Source organism: Brachyhypopomus gauderio, chromosome 15, assembly GCF_052324685.1.
Source record: "Brachyhypopomus gauderio isolate BG-103 chromosome 15, BGAUD_0.2, whole genome shotgun sequence".
NCBI lineage: Eukaryota > Metazoa > Chordata > Actinopteri > Gymnotiformes > Hypopomidae > Brachyhypopomus > Brachyhypopomus gauderio.
In genome coordinates, this window is record NC_135225.1 from 23,188,372 (window position 1) to 23,215,452 (window position 27,081).

The 27,081-nt window shown below is 42.0% G+C and overlaps 2 protein-coding genes across 2 annotated transcripts; one reads left to right on the forward strand and one right to left on the reverse strand.

Annotated features, from left to right (window-relative positions):
- Positions 1–1,068: 1,068 nt before the first annotated feature.
- Positions 1,069–27,081, forward strand: LOC143476705 (uncharacterized). The gene is made up of 7 exons (XM_076975024.1): positions 1,069–1,689; positions 4,793–4,908; positions 23,172–23,340; positions 23,544–24,931; positions 25,039–25,178; positions 25,994–26,179; positions 27,011–27,081. Exons 4-7 carry the CDS (start codon positions 23,944–23,946, stop codon positions 27,041–27,043), a joined length of 1,347 nt encoding a protein of 448 aa, XP_076831139.1. The 5' UTR covers positions 1,069–1,689; positions 4,793–4,908; positions 23,172–23,340; positions 23,544–23,943; the 3' UTR covers positions 27,044–27,081.
- Positions 11,021–12,827, reverse strand: LOC143475958 (uncharacterized). Its single transcript, XM_076973838.1, has 4 exons — positions 12,479–12,827; positions 12,141–12,293; positions 11,710–11,802; positions 11,021–11,338 (listed from the first exon to the last, which is right to left on the reverse strand). The coding sequence occupies exons 1-4, from the start codon at positions 12,680–12,682 to the stop codon at positions 11,021–11,023; spliced, it is 768 nt and encodes a 255-aa protein (XP_076829953.1). The 5' UTR covers positions 12,683–12,827.

The window sequence follows — 27,081 nt, forward strand, 5'->3', positions numbered from 1 at the left end:
CCACGTTGCTACGATGTCTTTGCATAGAGATATTAATAAAAACATCAATGACTATGCATCAGCAGACCTCAGAGGGTTTTAATGATCTTTGCAGAGGGCTTAAAAACATTAATGGGACATGAACATACAAAACTTCATAGTTCATAGTTTCCAAATTAGTTGGCTTATATCCAAAATAAATGTTTTTAATTGTGGTTTCATTTGTGTAACTGAAGGTGTTTATTAGTGGTACAGCTGACGTACAATTTTGTGATAAAGAACTGCTTATGCACAAGCCTCTGCTAAAATTGCTATTATACTTTTCTCAACAGTTTTGATTAAACGTTTCCACATTCAACAACTTTTTGAAACACTTATTGCACTCTCAGTCTGACTCAAGAATGTAGCCTTACAGGTGCATTCAATAAATTAGAATATCAAAAAGTTAATTTATTTAAATAATTCAATACAAAAAGTGAAATGCACACATTATATAGATTCATGACAAAGTGGTCTATTTCAAGTGTTTATTTCTGTTAATGTTAATAATAATAACATTTTATTTGTAAAGCGCCTTTCTGGACACCCAAGGACACTGTACAACACAAGAAAATAAGATACAATTAAGAGATACAAATAAATATGCATAAAAATACAATATAACAAAAATCTCATCCATATGCTAATTTAAAAAGATCAACAAGGTCAGAGGAGGCAAGCTATGGGTAGGTTTGGTGTAGATATAAATCTGCACATCATCAGCATAGCAGTGAAACTGCAGCCCATGCTGCCTAATGATGTCCCCCAGAGGAAGCAGGTACAGAATGAAAAGCAAAGGTCCAAGGACTGAGCCCTGGGGGACTTCATGTAAAACAGAACAAGTGTCCGATTTAAAACCTCCAATAGAAACAAACTGCTGCCTGTCAATAAGGCCGGGTTTCCATGATAGTCTATACACTTCTAATTTTGAATTTCACCATTTATGCTCCAGGATCCGCGCGGCTCGTTTGAGACTACGCGTGTGCTCATTGTTACATGGCGCTATTAGTCCTTCCGGACCTACAGGTGGATCAGTGTTTGTCAGACCCGGTAAAGTATCAGTGAGCGCGGCTTTGGTACTGGGTGTTATAGTTCATTTAATTTGGTAGCGGGGTAGCCGATGAATACCGTCAGTCAAACACAACTCATACGTTATGAGGCTGTGGTCAGAAACAGCCTAACTCTGAGGAAGTGTCAGGAATAGCACATGATTTCCCTGCAGATGCGGTTCACCTGCTACTAATTGCCCCTCCCCTTCACAACTACTTAAGCTTCCTCCTCTCTCTTCCGGGTTGCGAAGTATTGTTGCCATGCCACGTACCAAGCATTCCTTTCGTGTTACTGCCTTTCTGTGTACTGACCTCTGATCTCCCCCTAGACCTCGTTCCCTGCCTAGTCCCTCTGTACCTCCTGGCTTCTGTCTCACCGGCGTGACCCTGGACTGTCCTGACTACGTTTGCAATACTCCTGCACAGCGCACCCTGAATGGAGTATCTCACCAGTTTGATTGCTCTGATTGTTGTTTCAATAAAACAATTATCTGCAGGTTTGTCATTGTCTATTTTGATGACATCCTGATATATTCCACCTCAGTTACAGACCATGTCCGTCACGTCATTGCAGTACTGGCCCGTCTGCGGCAGCACCGCCTCTATGCCAAAGCTGAGAAATGTGAGTTTCATCGGGCGTCTGTGACCTTCCTCGGTTGCACTTTATCCCCTGGGCAGATATCGTTGAACAATGTGTCGGCCGTCACGCAATGACCCATGCCCCAAACGCTAAAAGAACTACAGCGTTTCCTGGGGTTTGCCAACTTTTATCGCCGCTTTATTAGGGGTTTTGGTTCACTGGCCACTCTACTTACTAACCTCCTTCGGGGCATCTGCGGCTGAACTGCACCTGGAGCTGATTGGGCGTTTTTGTTGCTCAAGGAGGCATTCACCTCGGCACCCATTCTACATCTACCTGATCCCCAAGTCCCTTTTATAGTTGAGGTCAATGCCTCGGAGGTGGGCATGGGGGCGATTCTCTCGCAGCGCCAAGGAAACCACCCTAAATTGGTCCCCTGTGCGTTTTACTCCAAGAAATTGCAACCGGCAGAGCAAAATTATGATGTCGGTAACCGTGAACTACAAGCGATAAAACTTGCTCTAGAACAGTGGAGACACTGGTTAGAGGGGGCTGAACATCCCTTTGTTGTTTACACAGAGCATAAGAATCTGGAATATCTGAATAAGGGCAAGCGTCTGAATAACCGTCAGGCCAGATGGGGGTTGTTGTTCTCCCGATTTCGTTTCTCTGTTTCCTACCAGCCTGGTTCGAAGAACACAAAAGCTGATGCCCTCTCACGCATTCATGAAAAGGATCCCACTGACAGAGTACCGGAGTATGTACTGCCTCGCACCTGTTTCCTAGCTGCGGTTTGTTGGAACCTGCAAGGTGAAATAGAGGAAGCTCTGTAAAATGATCCTAGTCCTGACGACTGCCCCGAAGAAAAGCTGTACGTTCCTGTGTCACTAAGAGAACGATTCCTACAACTCGCACACGATACCGCAGGTACTGGTCACCCCGGAATTACACGCACAGTACATCTATCACGGCGGTATTGGTGGCAGTCCCTAAAAAACAATGTGTGAGATTATATTTTTGTGTGTAGCATAAAGAGTTGCACCCCCCAAACTCTCCCTACAGGAAAACTATTACCGCTTTCAATTCCACGCCACCCCTGTTCACATATAGCTATGGACTTCATTACTGATCTGCCAAAGTCAGAGGGGAATACAGTTCGTTTAGTAGTAGTTGATAGATTCTCGAAGATGTGTCGCTTGATTCCCTTTCCGGGGCTGCCCACAGTCATGGAAACAGGCCAAGCCATTATCACTTTCGTTTTCCGCATCTTTGGATTACCCGAAGATATTGTCTCCGATCATAGAGTCCAATTCACCTCACAGCTGTGGAGGTAATTCTGTAAACTACTCAGGGTCGCGGTCAGCCTTACCTCCGGGTATCACCCTCAGTCTAATGGAGAGGTAGAACGGGTGAATCAGGAAATAGGGAGATTTCTGAGACAATGCTGCATCTCTCAAACTGACTGGAGTAGATACCTACCCTGGGCTGAATATGCCCGTAATTCACTCATGTATTCTTCCACCAAAATGACCCCCTTCCAATGGGTATATGGCTATCAACTGGCCTTCTTTCCCTGGGATAATACTCTATCAGACGTCCCAGCGTTAGACGACTGGTTAAAGAACAGCGCGCAAACATGGGAGAGGGCCCACGTATACCTACGCTGTGCATTACAAACTCGGAGGCTCCACACTGATCGTCGACGCCTGCCCACTCTGGTTTACCACCCAGGTCAGAGAGTGTGGTTGTCCACCCGTAACCTGAATTTGTGACGGAACAACAGGAAACTTAGCCCTAAATACATCGGGCCCTTCAAGGTCCCGTGTAAATACCGTGGCCTATAAATTGCAGCTCCCTCCTCAATATCGCATTCATCCCACTTTTCATGTCTCACTACTTAAGCCTGTGTTTTATAGTACCATGTCTGCTCCCATGCCACTTAACAAGCCACCTGAGCCTCTGGAACTTGACGGTCGCCCTGCTTACCTCATTCAGGACATCCTGGAATCCTGTCGATGTCAAGATGTGCTTCAATATCTCATAGAGTGGGAGGGCTATGGTCCCGAGGAGCGGGCATGGGTCTCTGCGCAGGATGTGTTGGATCCTACTCTCGTCGCTGAATTCCACGCTGCTCATCCTAACTTCCCTGCTCCCCGGCGTCTTAGCCACGGCCCGTTTGGCCGATCTGTTGTGGCTGGAGCCACTCGTTGGAGGGGAGGGGTACTGTCAGCAGCTATTCTCCACACTTGGATCCTTGTCACCCTGATCAATACGTTACAGGAAGAATTGCTAAACTGGATATGTTAATACCAAATGATAAGACCAAGTCTAAAGTATGACTACAATTATGCGTAGGACCCACCACATTCTGAGTGATACCCATTGAATCAAGAATTGCTTGAAAATTTATACTAAGAGTCACATAGATTTTCAAAATGGATGTTAAAATCACCAACTATAATGACCTTATCGGTTGATAGCACTACATGAGACAGGAAGTCTGAAAACTCCTGCAAGAACTGTATGAACCAGGGGAGCGGTAAATAGTAATTAACAAACAACTGCGACGCTTTGTTGGTTGTTAAATTTGATACAGTGAGGATGAGATGTTCAAAAGAATTAAACTTTGAGAATTGAAGCCAAATTTTTGAGAAATGCCTATATCGGAGTCATATATTGTGGGGACACCACCTCCTCGACCATTTGAATGGGGGTGATGAACATATCTATAGCCAGAGGGAGAAGCTTTGTTTAGGGCCATATAGTCGTCTGGTCGGGCCCAGGTCTCCGTCAAGCAAAGCATGCATAGATTATGATCGGTAATTATTTCATTAACAAGCAACGCTTTAGATGACAGGGATCTAATATTTAGCAGTCCTAGTTTCAGGATAAAACTACTCTCTGAGGGAGCGTAGCTGAAATTTAACCTTGATTAAATTTTGTCTACTAACTTTGCGAAACATTTTTTTGGTACTCAAGGAACAGACACAGTTCAATCTGGTGTGACCTAGGTGACGTCTCTTTGCAGCTCGCAGTCGGTTTAGTCTGTGTGTCTGCTGCCTGGCCTCGGCTCTGGTTTATCAATACCAATTAACTACTCCTACACTACCACTATTGATCATTGGATGTGTGTGTTATTTTTTAGGTGAAAGTTTTTGAAGTTTACCATTCCAATTCTCGATGGGAGAACGCACAATGTCAGACATAGTCGCTGACACATGCCATGCAATTTATGAAGTGTTACAAGATGAATATTTGAAGGTAAGAATAAATATTTTTTATTCAAACAAGTACAACAGAATATCTGAAAATGATACTCGTGTTAACAAACAGTACCAATAACAACTTTAAGCTTACAAGTAGAAATAGAATGTGAAGTGATATAGTGTCATGAAACAATAAGAATGTTTTGTAATTAACAAAATATATTGTCACCTCACACCTCTCCAGGGAGCGGTTGGAAATAAAAACGTAAACAACATTTTATCAATTGTTGTGAATTAGCTTGTCTTGTTTTTGTTTAAGTCGGTGAATATCGGATTGGTGTTGGACTCATTTTGCTCAGTGAAAGATGGGGAATTTCAAACATGTTTGATATTCTTGCGACGCTACGATTTCTGATCGGGAGTTGGTCGTGAGGTGTGAATCGCTCCTCGTTTAACTGTGTAAACTATACGATGCATGACACGCGATTGAGCCGAAACTCGGCTCGATCGCAAAAATAGTCACACGAGTGAAAAATCGGCTGAAAATGGGCCAAAAATCGCAGTGTACGCACAGCTTAACCTAGCTAGATATTGTTAACTAAAGCTGTCAGTATCATTTGTAATATTATAATATATATCATAATAATATGGACTGTTTTACCACTCTGTAGGATGACTAATGGAACCAGCTATACGATAAATGTTGTTGCTGGTTGTTGGTGATGGCTGCAACAGAAAATATACATTATTCAAGACATGACTATTTTATAACTATGACAAAAGACTAATAAAAATATGAAAGACAATTAATTATTAAAAAATAATGACAATTTGGGGGGACTTACGGTGGCAATGGCGGAGTAGGATGCAATTTGAGGAGCTCCCGCGAATTTCGCTTAAAATTTCACTTAACACGACGCATAACACGACGAAATGGACAGAATAAACTAGCTGTTAAGTGATTCTACACTATTTAAGAGCTTAAGTGTTTCGCTTGCAAATAATGTCCCCGAAAAGAGCCGGGAAGAAAGAGTGCACTGACAAAGAAGGCCAACAAGGGTCCTCGGGCTTGCCAGAGAGCGTTGGTGCAGGTGAAAATGTGCATCAACAGGTTAATAAACCAGTCCTCCAAGCTATTGAACTTCTGCAGTCGGACCTCAATAAAATGAAGTCGGACCAGTCCTCCAAGCTATTGAACTTCTGCAGTCGGACCTCAATAAAATGAAGTCGGATATCTGCTCTACAATTGATGCCAAGCTTAGAGAGGTTACTGACTCTTTAAGGGGAGAAATTGCGACTTTGGAATCGCATGTTAATGTGTGGCTCTGATGTAATTGGGTTGGGCAGGTATATCACTCTTCTTTCTCAGCTAAAGCCAGAGGTGTCACAATTTTAATTCGCAAAGGAGTTCTTTTTAAACACCATTCTACTATTGCGGATAAGGAAGGTAGATATATTATTGTTACTGGAGACTTGCAATCTATACCTGTAACATTACTGAATGCATATGGGCCAAACTATGAATTTGAATTAGAAATATCAGGAATCTTGTCAATCACCTTCCTGAAAAAATCAGGGGAATCACTCTCATGTTCATAACGTTTACACAAGAATTGACTATTTTCTTCTGGATGCCAAACTCATGCCATTGGTTTGTGGTGCTAAATATCATAATATTATCATATCTGATCATAGTCCAGTGACCCTTTCCCTGACACTGGGAGAGGTAGATAAAGCACAAAACATTTGGCGCCTTAATCCTCAACTGCTGACAGATGCCACCTTTTGCTCTTATTAGGAGCTTGAAATAAAAAAATGTTTTGAGTCTAATGACAAACCTGACATATCAGCATCTGTAGTTTGGGATACATTTAAGGCATACAGTTGTGATCAAATTTATTCAACCCCCACTGAAATAAAGTGTTTTGGCCAGTTTGACATTGATTTTGATCATTTCAGTCATCTTATTTACAATTATATCAAAGAGGCACTTATAAATTAGACAAACATAACATAATATTTATGATGGAATAACCACAAATGTCTTTACTGTGCTCACATCATTATCAGTTTTATTCAACCCCCTAGTGACATTATTTTTTAGTACTTAGTACAACATCCTTTTCCAGTTATGACAGCTTTCAAGCGTGAAGCATAGCTTGACACAAGTGTCTTGCAGCGACCTATGGGTATCTTAGCCCATTCTTCATGGGCAAAAGCCTCCAGTTCAGTCACATTCTTAGGCTTGCGCACTGCAACTGCCTTCTTTAGGTCCCACCAGAGGTTCTCAATTGGATTTAAGTCTGGTGATTGCGATGGCCACTCTAGAATGTTCCAGCCTTTCATGTTCAACCATGCTCTAGTGGACTTGGATGTGTGCTTCGGATCATTGTCCTGTTGGAAGGTCCAACGTCTCCCAAGCCGCAGGTTTGTGACTGACTCCATCACATTTTCCTCCAAGATCTCCTGGTACTGAAGGGAATTCATGGTACCCTGCACACGTTGAAGCTTTCCTGTACCATTAGAAGCAAAACAGCCCCAAAGCATAATTGACCCCCCGCCATGCTGTGAAGCAAGTAGGCAAGGTGTTCTTTTGTTCATAAGCCTGGTTCTTCCTTCTCCAAACATAGCGCTGGTCCATTGTCCCAAACAGTTCTAATTTAGTTTGTGGCTTGTCCACATGACTTTTGGCATACTGCAGTCGACTTTTCTTGTTCTTTGGAGTCAGCAAGGGGGTGCGTCTGGGCGTTCTGGCATGGAGGTCTTCGTTATGCAGTGCGCGCCTTATTGTCTGAGCTGAAACTTCAGTGCCCACATCTGACAGGTCTTTTTTCAGTTCCTTAGCAGTCACGCGGGGATTTTTCTCCACATTACGCTTCAGGTAGCGCACAGCAGTCGCGGTCAGGATCTTCTTTCTGCCACGACCAGGTAACGTTTCCACTGTGCCCTTTAACTTGAACTTGTGAATGATACTTCCGATAGTGTCTCTTGGAATATTTAACAACTTCGCAATCTTTTTATAGCCATTGCCATTCTTGTGAAGAGCAATAACCTCTTCTCTTGTCTTCTGGGACCATTCTCTTGCCTTCACCATGCTTGGAAACACACCAGTAGATGTCTAGAAGGAGCTGAGTATCACAGTCCTTTTAAATCTGCCTAATTGGTGCTTATCATGCTTGATTGCTGCTCGTTGACATCCACAGATGTTTTCAATACCTGATGGAAAACACTGGAATGAACCTCTGTTCTTAGGAGTGGTAGTCGTAAAGGGGTTGAATAATTGTGTCAATGAAGAAATCACAAAAAGGCCATTTGATACTTTATGACAAAATAAATTGATGCTATCTTAGTTGCATTTAGTTCTTTAACAAGTCCTTGTAAGATTTCATTATGAACACAATTACAAATGTGCACTGAATTCCATAAAACCCTTCGCAGCATTGGGGGTTGAATAAATTTGATCACAACTGTACATAAGAGGTGGTATTATATCCTATCAGGCATCACAGAGGAAAAGAGACAAAGCAGAACAAGCAGAACTTGAAAATCAAATAAAAGAGAGAGGGAAAATGCAGCTAATCCCACAATTGAAAAATACAAAAAGATATCAGCACTTAAATTCAAGCTTAATCAAATTCTGTCGATGAGAATTAGTAAGTCCTTTCTTTATTTAAAACAAAAAAGTTTTGAATTTGGGGATAAACCACAGAAACTTTTAGCAAGGCAACTTCGTAAAGCAGAATCAGACCAGACAATTCACACAGTTAAATTAGAGTCTGGTGCTATTCTCACTAAGGCAGCAGACATAAATAGGAGGTTTCAACAATTTTATGAGCACTTGTATACCAATAAATCCAATGCTGACCAGAAGATAGTGGACTTACAGGACTGTGCACTACCCACATTAAATCAGGATGAGTGAGATAAGCTTGGTGCTGAGATCACGGTTGGGGAAATCTCAAAATCTATTATGTCTACACGGTGTGGTAGAAGTTCAGGCCCTGATAGGATTTGCAACGAATTGTACAAAAAAATTGATACATTACTTTCTCCTTACCTGCAAAGGGTTTATAAACATGCCTGTGAGAACAGGTGTCTACCCCCACAATGGATGAGGCGATTATTACACGGATTCCTAAAAAAAGGTAAAGATCCTGAAGATGCTGGGTCCTACCGACCGATTGCATTGCTAAACTCGGATCAGAAAATACTTACAAAAATTCTAGCAAACAGATTGAGTATGGTGGTGGCCCAATTAGTACACCCTGATCAGACAGGTTTTATATCACACCGTAATTCCTCAGATAACCTTAGGCACCTTTTTAATATTATATACACAACTAGAGCTGCTGTTTCAGATATGGCTGTGCTCTCACTTGATGCAGAGAAGGCATTTGACCAAATTGAGTGGTCTTATCTGTTTGCTGTTTTGAAAAGGTTTGATCTTGGAGACTCATTTATATCTTGGATTAAGCTGCTACACTGTAAACCCAGATAAGTAGACTCTACTTAAAAAAACTGAGGTAACTCGTTGCCTTAAATTTTTTAAGTAATGAAGCATTAGTTAAGTAAGTGAATTGGACTACATTCAATGTACTTGAAGCTCCTAATGGAATGGAATAGAACATTTAAGTTGAATGCACTAATAACCAAGTTACAGTAACTAAAGATACTTAGTTTATACAACCATTCCCCATTAGAGGTGTGCCAAAAAATCGATTCATATATCAAAAATCGATTCTCATTTACTACGATTTAGAATCGATTTTAAATGTCCCAAAATCGATTCCAAGTCGTGGTGAAGTCTCGCGTTACATAATTACAAAATTAAGCGAGACTTTACGCAGCAGATTCTGGGACACACTCATGTGTGGAAAAGTTTCAAAACAAATGGAGGAAAGAGATATTCAACCTGTCCCGTCTTCATTTAAGGCAAAAATATGGGTTCATTTTGGTTTTTACCGAATGCCGGGGAAGACCGAACTGGACACAATGTAGCTTGTGTGCAAGGCTTGTGTAACGCGGTGAGCACGGGAACGTACACACCGCGTGAAATAATATAGAGAAGGGTGGACCCAAGTGAAATAATACAGAGAAGGGTGGACCCAAGTGCCGGCTTGCAAGAGCAAGACGTTTGATACTTGTCAAATGTATAAGCGAGAGGGAAACGCGCACAGCGACCCAGACCGAACAAACAAAACAACATGGAAGACTCAACGCGCAGAAGAATAGAAACAAAAACCATGAGGGCACGGAGTAAATAGAAAATACAACGCGTGGAAAATAACACTCAACCGGGACGACAGTAACTAAAAAACAGCGCGGATAAATGCAACACAAAAACGAAACCAAGGATGCCAGCAGAAGTAACTGGCAAAAAATGGCGCAGCAAAATAAAACCCTTCCCAAAAATAAAGGCAAAACGTATAGGAAGAAATACAGGATTAGGAAAACTTGAGATGAGTCATGAAGCGACGCAGGAGATAGATACTCGAATAAGTAAAGAGAAAGCATAACAGTTAGAAGTGGCGAGACACCATTAAACAAGCAACCACAGAGAAAGCAGGGACCTGGCTGTGTACGGTTACGCCGGTGGAACTGCATCCGAGCCAGCCCTGAGAGCTTGCAAAATGAAGCTAAAGAATTTTGGTAACACAACAAAAAGCATTTTATTTTACCAAAGCACTTTATTTTTGTTAATTAAAAATGAAAGACACTTTATTTTCTGTATTTGTCATTCTGTCTTGCAAAGCAGACTGTAGTAGATCATGTAGATTTTATAGACTGAAGCAGAAATTTTTATAAATCCAATCGTTTTTTGAATCAAAAATTGTTTTGAATCGAAAATCGATTTTCAATCGAATCGTGGCCCCCAAAATCGGAATCGAATCGAATCGTGAGATAGTAAACAATTCCCACCCCTATTCCCCACCCATTTATTTAACTCAGCTCGTTTAGTAAGCATTACTACATCACTAATTCAACTAAATGGTGTATTCTAACAGAACAAACTTCATTTTTTTAGCTTCTGAAACTCAAAATATGTATTTCAATCAACAGAGCCATGTAAAATACATACAACTGCAGCATTACATTGATCCAAATTTTTATTTTATTGAACATATTTTTTTCAAAAATAAAAGAAAAAAAACAGACAAAGCTGGATCTTACATTGCAAGCTGATTCTTGAGTGTTTGAAGTTTAGGTTTCAGATCTGTCTTACCTAAGTTCAGAAGTATCTGCTGAAAAAAATCTAAAGTGTTCTTCATGTACTTTGGGTAATTGAGATGAAGTGCATAGGTAAGTCCAAAGACAATGTACATGGCTTGGGGCAGGCTCTCAACAGCCATCACAATGTTTCCCTCCAAGATGATTCCCACTGAGGTTGCATTGTGGTGAAGGGACTGCGTGTGTGGAGTGATGTTTTCCTGTTCATGGCAGAGGATTCCCACTGGAACATCACTGTACAAACCCCCCTCACCATCCTGCAAGAAAGAATAGTGCACGATATCACATCACCATGACACAGCACACCAACATTGTGCTACAAACAGCCTCAATAGGTACAAAGCCCATGTCAGCCGTGTCCAGTGTCTGCCCACTGCAGCGACTGCTATAGAAAATCACTCAGGACAGGTGTGAGAGGCCTCCACAACTGATTTGGAGTGAACACAGGTCACAGTTTTGGAGTTTGCCTCCTCCAGAGAAGTTCTTTTTAATAATAAATAAACTATTAACATGTGCACACCTTAAAATAATACGTATAGTAGGGAGAGAACAGTGGAGGTAGAGGATGGGGAAGCAAGGAGGGGGGGGGATGGAGGAGAGGAGGTAGAGAAGAATCAAAGTTGCATACAAAGCAGGCCTTGAAGAAGGCAGATGGATCATCACCGAGAATGATAGGAAGACCCCTCAGAACAAGGCATCTGGCTTGTGTCACATCCGAAGCCTGGTGGATTGAGAGAGAGCAGAGAGGACATCACACACTTAACACAGGGTCCATGTGTTACCCTGTGTTACAAGCACATACTGGACCCCACCTGGTAACTCACACAGTGTTCTTGACATTATGCATACAGGTAGTTATTTGCCTACCTCATCTACAGATCAACTAGCAAAACCTGGCAAACTAATGTGATAGATGGTAATTAATTACTCTGATGGGACTGAGGAGTTAGTTTAGGCAACTCCATTACATATAGGCTACTAAATATCAAGGAAAAGAAAGCATCTGCAAACAGGATAGCTCACATTGTCAGTACATTTATTTACACATGTTCTACTAACCTTTGTTTGTTGCATCAGGTGAGCCAAAACCTGCCCTGTGAGCACCTTCTTTGCCTTGAAGATTTCCATGAGCCTAGGACTGTGATGGTCAAGGGCCTCATAGAACTCCAGTCTCAGGCTCTTACCAGCCACCCTGCTGAACTCCAGACACACCTGAAACATGTAAAAATACTGATATGAGCTTTTTATTTAACAACCCAGAGTGCATTTTGATGAGTTCAACAATAAACTAAATTACACCAATAATGGATTTGTGGCCACACCTTAATTTTTTTAAATCTAATGTCACCACAGGAGTTCCATAGAATACAGCATATGAGACAAATCTATAGGCCTACCTGTTGTTCAGTAAAGAGAGCCGGCCAACGTTGACATATCTGGTTGATGGCAGGCTTGTCCTTCACAACTTCATTCCGTCTAAGAACGAATGTCAAATCCATCTTCTGCTTGATGAGAGCTCCATTTGGGGTAAAACAGTAGTGTTTGAATAGCTGCGCCCTTTTCTCGCTAACAGAAGCACAATATTTACACTTCCACTCCATCTTCAGCTAGCTAGAGTTAGATGAGCTAAGGAAAACGACAGTTAGCTAACAGTGTAAAGCTTCTGAAAATAACTATAACTAATAGCCTAACTCTCCAAATGAACACAATAGCTACATGGCATTAACTAAATGAAAACAGTTTAAAAAAGAGGCATAACAGCCAAGAGTGGGACTAACTGCAAATTAACCAAGCTAAATCAAGAAAATAAACCTAAATAATTATTTGAGCTAGTCTGCTAGTCAACTTACCACAATGTTTGTTAAACAGTGTCTAGCTCAGGGATGGCCCTCTCCTAGCTGCATAGTTGCCAGGTTTGTGGTTTTCACGCCAAATTGGGCTTGTTTGAAAGTCCAGCCGCGTGTAAAAATTCTGAGGTCGCAGGGTGCGGTTTTTTGGGCTACTTTTGAGTTGGGCCACCGCGGGAGTTACAAGTCAACACTAAGAATCGATCGCGATATAATACTTAATTTGTCTCCATTTTACACTCGCCACCTTCCCTCTGTCTGCCACGCCCGTGTCGTCATTGTGTTCAGTTGTGTCTAGTTTAGTCCTGTGTACTTGTATCTCTGTGTTTCGCCCGTTGTTGGTTATTTGTGGTTTGTTCAGTTTTGTGGATTATCTGTCATCGCTGTTCTGGTATTTTCCGTCTCCGTTGTGAATGGCTCTCTTGTTACGACTCCTGCCTGTCCTGTTGACCACTTGGACGGCTCTCCCGTTTTGACCCGTGCCTGTACAAACGACTTTGCCTATGGAATTCCCCTTATTAAATCTCGCTCTTCTCAGCGTTTGTGTTCGGCTCCTCGCTCCACAGCGCGCTACGCTACTTCTTTGATATGAAGGAGTTCAAATTCCTTTTTGCACTTTTTTATTAAGCAAATGTTTTGTCTTTGTTGCTTATTAAGGACATGTTAATGCATTTATATGCAGAAAATAGATGTATGTTAGTGCAATAAACATACAGATCTGAATTCATTTAAAATGTGTTCTTATTGAGAATAATTTGTAGTGTCTTTCATATCCAATTATTTGAAGTGCGTGGTGTCATGTGGCCCTTCAATGATAGTGCTGAAAAAATTTTGGCCCTCTTTATCATGGAAGTTGCCCATCCCTGGTCTATCTGCTTGACCGTCTCAACTGAACGTTACTGTCTGGAAGCAGCAGGAGTGTGCCCAAAGCAGACGCTTCAAATTGTTCTGATGAAGTTCAATTGTTCTGACTCCGGGCTCTATATTCATACAACAATACACTAAACTGTGCACACTTTGTGGGACATTCGTTGGAGAAAACTGGCGTTAACTGGATTTTTGGCGGATCGTGACATCATTGCATTAATAACTATTAGTAACAGGCAAAACTTGATGATATTGAGTTGTCTGAGCTCAAACCAATGATTGCAATAAAATAGGCTTTTTAAAAAGTACAGTTTACTCAGAATTCATAATTAATGTAAAGAAATAACACAGGTTTAAGTACAGCAAACTCAGTTATTTTTTAGTAAAAACATTGATTGGACTTAAAAAACACAATTACTATAAGAATAGACTTGAAAAAGTTCACCTTAATCAGAATTAGCTAGTAATGTCAATAAATTACACCGATTTAAGTAATATGAACTCAATCTCTTTGAGTCGAGTCAAAATCTGGGTTTACAGTGTATATGCTAATCGTTGTGCAAGGATCTTGACCAATAAAACACTTTCCCCACAGTTTAAGCTGCATAGGGGTACAAGGCAAGGCTGCTGCTTATCCCCTTTACTGTTTTCCTTAGGAATAGAACCTTTAGCTCAGGCTATCCGGACCCATCCGGTTATTTTTGGTTGTGATACTAGGAGCATGTCAAATATCAATCAATCAGATTTTATTTATGTAGCGCTTTTTACAACAGTTGTTGTCACAAAGCAGCTTTACGAGTGCCGAGTCCTAGCCCCCAGTGAGCAAGCCAAGGGGCGACATGAGGAAGAAACCTTGAGAGGAACCAAGACTCAGGGGGGGAACCCATCCTCCTCTGGCCGACACCGGTCACCATGACAACAACAACAATTTAGACAGAAAGAAATAAAGAAAAGGAAAAGGAAAAGTAGTAATGTCCATCATGGTGTAGGCTTATCCGGTCAGGCAGTAGGTGGCTGGCACTGGATGAATCGCTTGTCTCTCCTCATCTCATTTTTCCTCGAGCAGGCGGGCAGCCATGTGGAGAAAATAAAACAGGGAAAATTAGCTCTGTATGAGGACATATACAGGACAGATTAAATTAAACACATTTCTGGAGTGTGACAGCAACTCCGGCATTAAGTTGAACTATTACAGCCTAGCTAAAAAGGCAGAACCAGAAGGTAACATAGGCTTGGGGGCATTCTGAGACAATGGCATCCATCCACTGCACTGTCAACAAACTTGAGTGACCACGAGCAGTGACAGGACGACAGCACCAGCGCCCCAGTCTACCATAAAACCCTTCGTCTATGAACCCCTGGATCTGGACCTTTATCTAAGGCATGGGTTAAAGTTCTCCGTCACTACGACGGATTTCCGTCATTTGATTTTTTTGGGGAAAAAATCCGTCAAATCATAATAAACCACACGCGCGTGCGTGCTATCTTTTGTGGCCGAAATATGATTCTCACTGGCGCTCATCAGCGCTGGATGGATGACGGCGGTGTCATTTGATTGACTTGCGGGTCATTCCGCCTTCAGATTTACGGACATTATGTAGAAAAGTGACCTCCCTCCTGCCTGACGTGACCGTAGCACGCGACTCTGTACACCTCGTGCAAACTTGCGCGAACGGCGGAGGCTAGTTGACGCGTCACATTCTTTTTGCAGTCTTGTCCGAAACGATATGTGGTAGTATAAAGAAACACCGCTCAAAAACAGGAGAATTTTAATGTTGCTATGTGTTCCAGGTTTGAAAAGTGCTGGAATTTAGGCTAAAGTACTTTAAAATGTTGAAATTGTAACTACTTCGTTTCACAACAAATATCTGTCTGACTGAACAGTTTTCTTGCATTACGTTAACAAATACGAGCCTCTTGTAATTCCAGGAAACATGAGAGAACGTGAAGACATTAAGATTGGGTGTTTTGAAAATAAACAACCATTAAAAAATGTGATAAAAAGCGAATTATTTCGAATCATTTCGAGTATATGTATAAATATTTAACTTAATTAAATGTAACATTGAAAACGTGTTGAAATGGACCTTGAAAGTGACGTGCAAGTGCTTTAATTCCACCTTATAAAGGTGTATGAACCCTGCAAACATGACTTTGTTCATTGTGCTGAGGCGCGGCGCGTGCGAAGTTACAAAATTCGAGAGGTGCACGACCTTGCGAATCACCAGCACGCGAGGCTCTCGCGCACGGGTGGAGCCAGCGCGATTACGTCATTTTCGGCGCCCGAAAATTTCGGTCAAATATAATGGCTTAAACCAGGCTTAACATGGATGGTTTTGTTCTGTTTGTATTTAAAAGCTCTATCCAGTGTAATTTTTTTGTAACATACCTACTTAAAGCAGGTAATCTTACGGCTTATGTTTTTGTGAATAGTGAATTTGATAAAAACAAGAGAGCTTCATACCTTTTAAAACTCACCAGGATTCACTAAATTTGACTTGATCTTTAAATAGTTTTCTGAAGAGGACCCCCAGATTTATGTACATTTATTGCTCAGGTGTTGCATTTTGTCACTTCATAGATTCTCTCTTCTCTCCTTACACAGGCTGTTTAGATAAATATACTTTATAAATGTGTTTATTGTGTAGAATTAGGCAAAAGAGGTCGTGTCCCAACTACACCACATTTTCAGTAATTGCTAGCATTGTCTTTTGCCAGGAAAAATTTTCAGTCAAATGAAAATTTCTTGCTTTAACCCATGATCTAAGGGGGGATGTTAATTATCAAATGCTAAACCAAATAGGTGGGTTTTCAACCTAGACTTAAAGATTGTGACTGTGTCAGAGTCCCGTACGCATTTTGGAAGGTTGTTTCAAAGCTGGGGGGCCTTACAAGAAAAGGCTCTTCCCCCTGCTGTTACCTTATTAATTTGTGGAACTAATAAAAGACCAGCACCCTGTGATCTTAGTTGACGGGGTTCATAGTAGGAAATAAGTTCCTGGAGGTATTCAGGAGCAAGCCCGTGCAGTGCTTTATATGTTAATAATAGAATTTTAAAATCAATACGGAATTTAACTGGGAGCCAATGCAGGGCTGATAGGACTGGTCTAATATGCTGAAATTTTCTAGTTCTGGTCAGAACTCTGGCTGCGGCATTTTGAACTATTTGAAGTTTATTTAGATTCCTATTTGAACATCCTGACAGTAGTGAATTGCAGTAGTCTAATCTAGAGCTAACAAAGGCGTGCACCATTGTTTCTGCATCATCCTGTGATAATGCGTTTTTTAATTTGGCAATGTTGCGGAGATGTAGAAAAGCTATCCTAGTAATATTATCTATGTATTTATCAAATGATAGGTCGGAGTCAAATATGACGTCTAGGTTTTTGGCTACTGTTCCAGCTGTAATGGGATAGTCTGCAAGATTAAGAATTTTTTGGAATTTTTTGTCTTGCGGCCTTAGGGCCCACAAGGAGAACTTTTGCTTTGTCCTCATTTAGTTGGAGGAAGTTTAGAGACATCCAGCATTTAATATCTCTTACTCCTCAATTTTTCCTAAACTGAGTTTGTCATCAGGTTTGGCTGATATGTAAAGTTGAGTGTCATCTGCATAGCAGTGAAAATTGACACCATGTTTGTTTATAACTGTGCCCAATGGTAGCATATATAATGTAAATAATAGTGGTCCTAAGATGGAGCCTTGCGGGACCCCATATTTAACTATTGTACGTTTGGATGGAATATTATTGAGCCCTACAAACTGATGGCGATTTGACAAGTAAGATTAAAACCATGAAAGGGCTGTGCCTGAGACTCCAACCCAGCATTCTAACCACTTTAGCAAGATCCTATGATCAATTGTGTCAAAAGCTGCACTAAGATCGAGAAGCACTAACAGTGATACATAGCCTTGATCTGAAGCAAGGAGGAGATCATTTGTTACTTTGACTAATGCTGTTTCAGTACTGTGATGGGGCCTAAAGCCAGATTGGAACTTTTCAAATATGTGATTCCTATGCAGATATAGGCATAATTGCTGGGCAACAGCTTTTTCTATGATCTTAGATATAAATGATGTGTTCAAAATGGGTCTATAATTAGATAGGACAGTCGGATCAAGATTTGGTTTTTTGATCAGAGGTTTAATAAATAAAATCTCCCTATATGCTGATGACATTCTTTTATTCATTTCAGATCCCAAAATTAGTATTTCAAACATTTTAACCTTGATTAATTATTTTGGGACTTTTTCTGGATACAGGATAAATTGGGGCAAAAGTGAATGAATGCCGATTTATGTTAAGGATACATCCTGGCCCCATTCATTCCCCTTTAAAACTTCTATTGACAAATTTACTTAGGTATTGAGGTATCAAGGTCATACACTTATTTGTTTGAAGCAAACTTCAACCCCTTGCTGATTAAGCTAAGAAATAATATAAAATTTTGGAAGACTTTGCCAATTTCCTTACTGGGTAAGGTCAATGCTATTAAGATTGTCATGTATGGCCTCGCCCCCTCCCTTAGCTGTCGCTCCGGGTTCCCTTGTGTCTGTGTTCCTTGCCGGTTTATCCCGCCCTGCTCGTTTGTCTCCGTGATTCCTCGTTTGTTACCATGACCCCGTGTCATTGCCCTCACCTGTTCCCTGTTTAGAGGTCTGTATATATAGTCCCTGAGTGTCCCTTGTCCGTCGTCGGATGTTTTGGATGTTTGGATGTTTCATTGTTTCATTGTTCTATTGCCCGTAGTCTGTTTCCCAGTTTTTTTATTCTTTGCTTGTTCTCGTGTTTCTGTTTTGTTATGCCTGTGTTCGCTTGCTTTTCGGACTGCCCTCCCATTATGAACCCGGACTGGCTTAGTGACGATGAGTATGGTATTCCCTTGAATAAATCTCGCTCTTCTCAGCAATTGTGTCCGTCCTCTCGCTCCGCTGCGCGAGCAGCGTTACATAACAACCGACCTAACAAGGACACAGCGAGAGAGCGAGAATCTGGTAAGTTCAATCGCTGTAATGAGATGTTGGCTGGTTTAATTCGGTTCGACTCTCCGGTATTACAGCGCGAACGAACCAGAGACAGGAATTCCCCTTGCACTGTGTGTACAGGGGTGTCTCGTCGCTGTACAAACAAAGTGAAATCACTTTCGGTTTCTGGCTTTAGCGACGAGCTCCCTGATAAGCGCTACGTGTCTGCCTGACTCGATACACGCTGCAGGGAGGAGCATTCTATAGCGCGAGATTCGGGCAGACGGAATGAATGTGCAGACGAGCGTTGGCTTGGCTCTCGGTTGGCTTTCAAAAGTCATTGTGAGCTCCCGATACCTCCGATGAGGCGGAGTCACCATGAAAGCCACCAAGAAGCAGTTGTGTCTGTATGTTCTTCCAGGCGCAGACCACACCGGCGAAGAAGGAGGACCACGCCCCCGATTCAGAGCCCCGCCGCCACAGCGCCTGAAGAAGTCGCCTTCCCTGAAGGAGACCTCCCTCTGCTGATCCCGGAAGCCACTCCCCGTAGGCTCCCAAAGAATTTTTTGGGGGGGAGTACTAGCCACTCATCCAAAGAGTGGCCGGCTGTGACCCGTGACGACGTCAGCATGGTGGTCCCGCCCCCCCGGTGACATCAGTATGGCGGTCCCGCCCCCCCGTTGACGTCAGCCCGGTGGTCCCGCCCCCCGGTGACGTCAGCCCGGTGGTTCTGCCCCCCGGTGACGTCAGCCCGGTGGTCCCGCCCCCGAGGACGTCAGCCCGGTGGCTCCGCCCGCCAAGGGCGTCTTGTCCACGCCGGTTCCTGTCCCCGCGACCCGTGGGAGGTCGTCCACACCGGTTCCTGTCCCCGCGACCCTGGAGAGGAACCGCCAGTGGGCCCCGCCTGTTCCCGCTGCCCGCCAACGGGCCCCGCCTGTTTCCGCTGCCTGCCAATGGGCCCCGCCTGTTTCTGCTGCCTGCCAATGGGCCCCGCCTGTTCCCGCTGCCCGCCAACGGGCCCCGCCTGTAACCCCAGAGACTGTGCTGCCCTCTATGGGTCATGGACTAAATGTGCTCCCTGCTCCGCCCTGTGCCCCTGTCTCGTCGCTCATGTTCCCCTTGCTCCCGTGTTCTATCCCTGGTTTTGTGTTGGTCCCGGTTCCAGTGTGTGTGCCTGTTCGTGTCCTTGTGCCCGTCCCTGTGTCTGTGTCTGGTCGGTTCCTCCAGGTCCCTGTCCCCGTCAGTGTTAATTTTGACAGCAATTTTTGATTTAGTTTTAGTCTTAGTCTTTTGACTAAAATGTCATTTAGTTTTAGTCATAATTTAGTCTTTGGATTTGTTTTAGTCTTAGTCTAATTTTTGTCGACTAATTATCATTAGAATTTAGTCGACTAATTATTCAAAGAACTTAGTTGACTAAAATATATATAGTGTAATAGTCATTATATACTCTTGCACAAAATGAAACATTTATTAACCAGTTACAGAATATTATTGTTTGTATTTGCAATATATACAAAAACAAATTTCCAAACAACTTTTTTGACCTGAACTTATAGTTATTGAGCATAACAATAATAAACCATTGATGACCAGTAGGTCCGATCTACCTGAAAAGCATATGTAGTTTATGAACAATGCATATTACATTGTATATAAAACTGGGTGCCGTAAAAACAACAATGTCATAGACCGCTGATATCGTTTCATTTGTCGTATTTTTCCCGACATCATTGTCACACATGGTTTACACACCGTATTCTTTTTCTCAAAGTCAAAGGAGAAATGTGTCCATATATCGCCGCTCATCTTTCTCCCTGCTGACATTGTCGAGTTAACATCGAGTTGAATTTCATGAGTGGCCACAGTTCACAGGCTGGTATGGTCTTCCCGGGTTCTGTGCGACGTGAAGACGTTAGTTCTGATTGGACGGTTACCCGGTTTGTCCCGCCTATCCGTGTACGCTAAAGTAGTTACAGCTGGATCTCTTCTTAACTTATCCCTACCTTTCACTAAACTAAATCAGGTCTGATTAGATGTCGTCGCTGGCCAATATTTTCGTCTCGTTTTTACTCGTTGACGAAAATGTCCATTAATTTCGTCATCGTTTTTATCCCTTCGCATAGTTTTTTATTTAGTTTCGTCTCGTTTTCGTCGTGAAAAAAGGTTCGTTGACGAAAACTATGACGAAAATTATTCGTCAACGAAATTAACACTGGTCCCCGTGTCTGTTCCCCAAGTCATCACCCACTTTGTGCCTGTGCCTGTCTCCGTTGTCGATAGTGTCTTTGCCTCAGTGTTTACCTCTGCCCTGTCCCCTAGCCCCACTCCCGTGTCTGTTCCCAGTCCTGTCCTGTCCTGTCCTGCTCCTGTGCCTCGTCCCAACCCTGTCCGGTCTCCTTGTGTCCCCTGTCCTGCCCAATCCCTGCCCAGCTCTTGGCTAGTCACCCTGTCTCCGGTCCCTGCCATGCCCCAGGTCCCTCATCCTGTTTTGTCTGGTCCTGTCCCTCCGGTCTGTCCTGTAGTGTCCTGCCCCGTGTCCGCTGTCTCTCGTCCTGCCCCATGGTTCCCTGTCCTAGTCTGGTTCCTGTCCCGTCTGCCCTTGTGTGCCCCAGAGTGGCACGCTTTGAGGGAGGGTAATGTCACGTAAGGCCTCGCCCCCTCCCTTAGCTGTCGCTCAGGGTTCCCTTGTGTCTGTGTTCCTTGCCTGTTTATCCCACCCTGATCGTTTGTCTCTGTGATTCCTCGTTTGTTACCACGCCCCGTTTTCGGACTGCCCTCCCATTATGAACCCGGACTGGCTTAGTGACGATGAGTATGGTATTCCCTTGAATAAATCTCGCTCTTCTCAGCAATTGTGTCCGTCCTCTCGCTCTGCTGCGCGAGCAGTGTTACAAAGATGGTCTTTCTTTCACAATTATTGTATCTTTTGCAGAATATCCCACTGTTCTTAACAAAATCTTTTTTTTTTATTGGATTCCATTATAATTTCTTTCGTGTGGGATTACAAAGTGTGTAGGATTAGTAAGTATCATCTTTGCAAATCCAAATCAGAAGGATTGGCCTTACCAAATTTCATACATTACTATTGGGCAGCCAATGTGAGAAATATTGTCCAACATATTGAGAATCCATCAGTGTGCGCTAATTGGTTGAAAATGGAAAGAGAGAATTGTTTGCCCTATGCAATAGATGCTGTCATTTTATCTCCTACAGCTCATAATCATTCTTTAAGTAAAAGAAATTCTATTATTTATGATACAACTCGCATTTGGAATCAATTAAGAAGCCACTTTAGTTTTAGGAAAATGTCTTTCTTGCTTCCGGTTGCGTCAAACCCTTCCTTCATTCCATCTACTCTGGATGGCTCGTTTGCTATTTGGGAAAAACAGGGATTACGAAAGATTGGAGACCTGTATGTGTCTGGGACTTTTGCCTCATTTCAGCAGCTGTAGGAGAAGTACAGTATACCTGGAAATCATTTTTTAAAATATCTTCAGGTCAGAGATTACATTACTCAAAAGTAAGGCTGCATAAAGTGTTTTCAGATATATCTCCTTTATGTGATAAGTGCAAGTCAACTGAGACTACTCTCTCTCATAGCTATGTACTCTGTCCTAAGATTCATAAGTTCTGGGCTGACATTTTTTCAGCCTTATCTGATATGTTGAAGGTACACCTGGAGCCAGACCCTGTTCTTATCATATTTGGTACATCAGAAGTATTACTGAAGCTCTCCTCAGCTCAGCAACAATTGATTTCCTATAGTTTACTTACTGCTAAAAAACTGAGATACCCGTCGCTGCAGAAGCAAAAGTCCAAGGGGTGGAGCTGGATCTTGGATCCAACTCCTCCCACCGTCCAGTTTCTTTTGGTCGGTCCAGGGGACGGAGCTGGATCTAATCCAACTCCTCCCTCCGTCGTGTTTTCATTGGTCTGAAGTAATTGCGCTACTTGCCATGAACAATCACGAATGTGAAAGTAAGTTCGAAATAAACCAATTTTCATCTTGCTAATGTTAGTAGCTAGTTTCCTTTAGTGATTATTCTAAATCTGATTGTTTCTGTTTGCACGAACAACCACTGTTAAGTTTATCTAATCTAGGTGTCTAAGTAAGTGACGGTAAAAACTGATGTTAAAAGACGAGCGGTTAGCTAAACAGAATACAGATGTATTAAATACTTATGTATGTTGTGTTCTTCATATTGGACATAATCTGTTAAATTAATTCGCGTTTGCTGTAGTTATAATGTGTAATGGTTGTGCTGTTCAGTACCGCATGGACACGTCGAGGGGGATTGTTATTCAGTAGTGCGTGCATGTAACGGCCATGATCCTCATGATCCTCCAGTTCACTGGAAATACTTCACAACAACTAATATAATGCTATTGATATTTTCCATCCATCTATAGATGCATATCACGGTTTTGACAAAAGAACAGATGCCTTCAGTTGTGCAGTGCACTACATGCAGTAAATACCACTGTCCATTCTGCACACCTGAAGTGTACCGTCCGAACGATCTTCATCATGTACAAAACCACGTGACCAATCACATAAGACTAGCAGTGGATCATGAAGGTATGTATGTTATTATCACTGTTGTTAAATGTCGATTTTCGAATATTGTTGAGCTGTTAAACTTGATTTGGATGAAAATGTACTGTGTTTATCCACTGTTATTATATTATGATGTCCAGTGCCATTGTGTGTGCCATTTTATTAGTAATAGCAATTCATTTTGTAAATATGTATCTGTTGTTTTTTTCTTATTTTACTTCTAGAATTCACTGTCATCAAGTGCAATTTGAAATGTAGAGACCAATCACATTTTCATTGCTGTTACTGCATGGCAACAATAATAAGAAAAGTTCAAATAATTCAACATTTAACAGCGTGCAGAAGGCAATCTGCAAGACTGCCAGTACCTGCAGCTTGTACATCTATCACCACTGTCACAGATCTACCCTCACCTGCAGCTCCAACCTCCATCACAGATCCATCCTCACCTGCAGCTCCAACCTCCATCACAGATCCATCCTCACCTGCAGCTCCAACCTCCATCACAGATCCAGCATGTGGCACTGAGATAGCCTCAGCTGCAGATCCAGCCTCTTTACAGATATCTTCCATCACAGAAACACGTTTACCAGCAAGGCGTGTTTGTGTATAAACAAAAGTTCAATGCACTGTGGCCTTAGACTAAACAAAAAAAAATGGAATATCCACATCAACAGAAGGCACTCACTAAAGATCACAGAAATCACAGATACCCGCCACCTGTCATCCCAGTGCATCGATCCACTCAATGGGATATTTGCTGTACAAAAATCATTTCACACACCATGCTGCCCCATCCATGTACAGAAGAAAATAGCAGGTCCAAGTTCAAAAGTTGTCTGTGAAATAGATGAATGCAATACCAACATAGAATTTGCTGCACGGAGTTGGTTTGTTCACTTTGAATGTGTCCATTTAAAATCACTGCAGTTCTCTCCTTGGTCAGAAACAAATTCAGTAACTCTAGAAGAAAATGTCTTGACTCATATGGGTTATGCTAAAATCTTTGGGGAGCAAACCAAGACAGCCTGCATCAACAGAAAAGAAGTTAGTGCTGCTGGTGTACCTTTTACAGCTGAAGTAACTGTAGGAAGCCCATCAACAAAGAAATACATTTCTGTGTTTGAGCCTAAACTTTCATACTACACCAGACTTGGGAGAGTTATAGCTGCCTATGACTCGCGCCAAAACACTTGGCATTGTCCTTGTGTAAAAGCAAGAAGATCATGTATACACAAAAATATTTCAAAGTGGCACCTGTTCCAGACAGACAGGAAAATGTTTGAGTCTTCAGAGTCCACGGAAGAACACACAAATGGAGAGTGTCTGCCGCACACAGTTGAAGATGCAGCACCACGTGACAGTGGATTTGAATATCCTCCCAATGATGAAGGTCTGAAGCGGATGGTCAGTTACTTGTTAAAAAACAAAACAATACCACCACTTCTGCCCCAGAAATTGACTACTGGATCAAAGACAGTTGAAGACTTTCCAAAACACTTAATTCCTAAGGAAACTACATGCCCAGAATGTACAGGCATTGTGGCTTTAAGTGAACCTAAGTTGATTACAGACAAAGCAAAGTTGGTAACATATACTGACATTGTTGAAGGTAAGCTTGCATCAGAATTAAATGAAGATGTTTCTAAAATTAACCAGGAACAGTTTTATATTTCCACATTTTATTATAAATGATCAAATTTTTCTTTAATTGTTCAGGCATTTCTACATACTGCAAAATGTGCAGCAATTGTGGACTAAGTATTCGGTATCAGGAGTGGATTGACGGTATTCACAATTTTAATGACCATTTGCTTATTTCATTGCACATGTGCCTCGTCCTGCGCCATTCACTTCAGGTTTGAGGAAGTCTTGTTATAATTGATAGTTATTGTCACGTCCAGCCCCTCCCTCCTCCCTGGTCCCGCCTAGCTCCCCGCTCCCGTTCCTCCCTCTGTCTGTCTGAATATGTTAGTCACATACACCTGAGTCTCGTTTCACCGGCTTGTTTCTGTGTATATAAACCCCCTGGTGTTTCATTCCCGTGTCGGTCATTGTGTTTGCTGTGGTCCCTGGCTCCCGTGTGTTATCCTCTCGTCTGTCTGTGGCCTGTGCCGTCTCCTCGTTCTAGGGTTTGTTCTGGTTAGTCTTCCCTGTTTTGGTTCTTGTTTCTCTTTGGTTGATTTTCTAGTTGCTCCTTCTTTCTCAACTCCCCGTCATTTAGTTTTCCTTGTATGTTTAGTTTGCATTAGCGTGTTTCCTTCCTTTTCATATGTATGCATTCATGTATGTTCAGTGTCCGTTTATCGTTCCCATCCCGTCTCAAGGTGTCTGCTCATGTTCTTGTTAATGTGTCATGCTTCTAAGTATGGTCTTCGTTTAGTCATGTATCTAGCTATTGGGTTCCATGTTTCTACCTGTTGGTTTGAGTTTTAGTGCTGTAGTTCTGTCCTGCGCAGACACGACTTGAACGTTATGTTTCTACATTTATAGGTCTGTCGCTTGTTCTCCATAGTTAACTTACCTCCTTGTCATGTTTTTTTCTTTGTGTATCTGTTACCTGTCTCATTGAATAAACCTTTCTTATACTTGCGGTTGCGTCATACCCCCGCCCTCTATACGTTAGTTATTTTTATTTGAATTGCTATCTTTCTAATTTATATATGCCATGTAGACCCATCATGCTGTTGAAGTTTTGGAGGCAACCACACAAAAGAAATTTCCCAGCAAAGAGAGAATTCTCCACGCATATATGCACTTTGAAGCCTTAACAGAGCACGACTACATGTACTCCTGCATTAAATGTGGCTACTATCCAGCTGTTACTGTCATGGACCTTCATAAAAAGGCAGTATGCCTGGTAAGTGCTTTATTTGTTTTGCATTGATATGATCCTCTACATAGGCAACTACAAAAACATTCTTCTTTGGTATTACAGTAAGCGAGATTGAGGATCCACCAGAAGACTATGATGGCTGTGTTAATATAGATGCCTTCTGGGAGTCTGTAACATCTGAGATAATTGCCAGGGGCTTGTTGACAAGTCAGTTTATTTGTATATGTTGGACTATATGTAGAGCATATGACATTATGTGCCTTGGTATGAGTTCTGAGTTGGATTGGTTATTAGGTATATGTAATGTATCATATGTTTAGGTGGCAGAAAAAACCCCTTTGTGGTTCCACCATCATACCACTACTGGGCACCTTGGATCAGTCCTAAAACAAGAAAAGAAGACATAGTATTAAATACAGAATATGCTAAACTGCACGTGTAGCTGAGATAAATTATTTTGTTGTTAAAATGTTAAAAATGTTAAAATGAACTTCACAAAGGTCCCCATTTTCTTTCAGTTACTGTATGTTATTTTTGTTTGATTACATTTTCTGATCATCTTTGGTTCCCTTTGAACCTGTTGCAGTTGGGGCATTAAATGGTGTTGCAATCCGCGAGAGCACATGTATTAGGGGTTTTCCCCATGTGCGTCAGAAGCATAGTGGATGCTGTACGAGTAAGACCCATTATTCGCTATCGCTGGCATTAGCAATGCTAAACGTTTTAGCATCAAGCTCAAAATAATATCTTTTACATAAACTCAAGGAGATATTAGAACACTAAACAATGTCGAAATGTATGAGTGAAATTTGGCGATGTATAATAATGCATTTGTATGTTTTTTCGCGATTGCAGTACAGAGTGGAAGAGAAAAAAAAAAACCGCTGATTGCCGTGTGCCCATTTTGCCCCATGCTGTATTTTTAC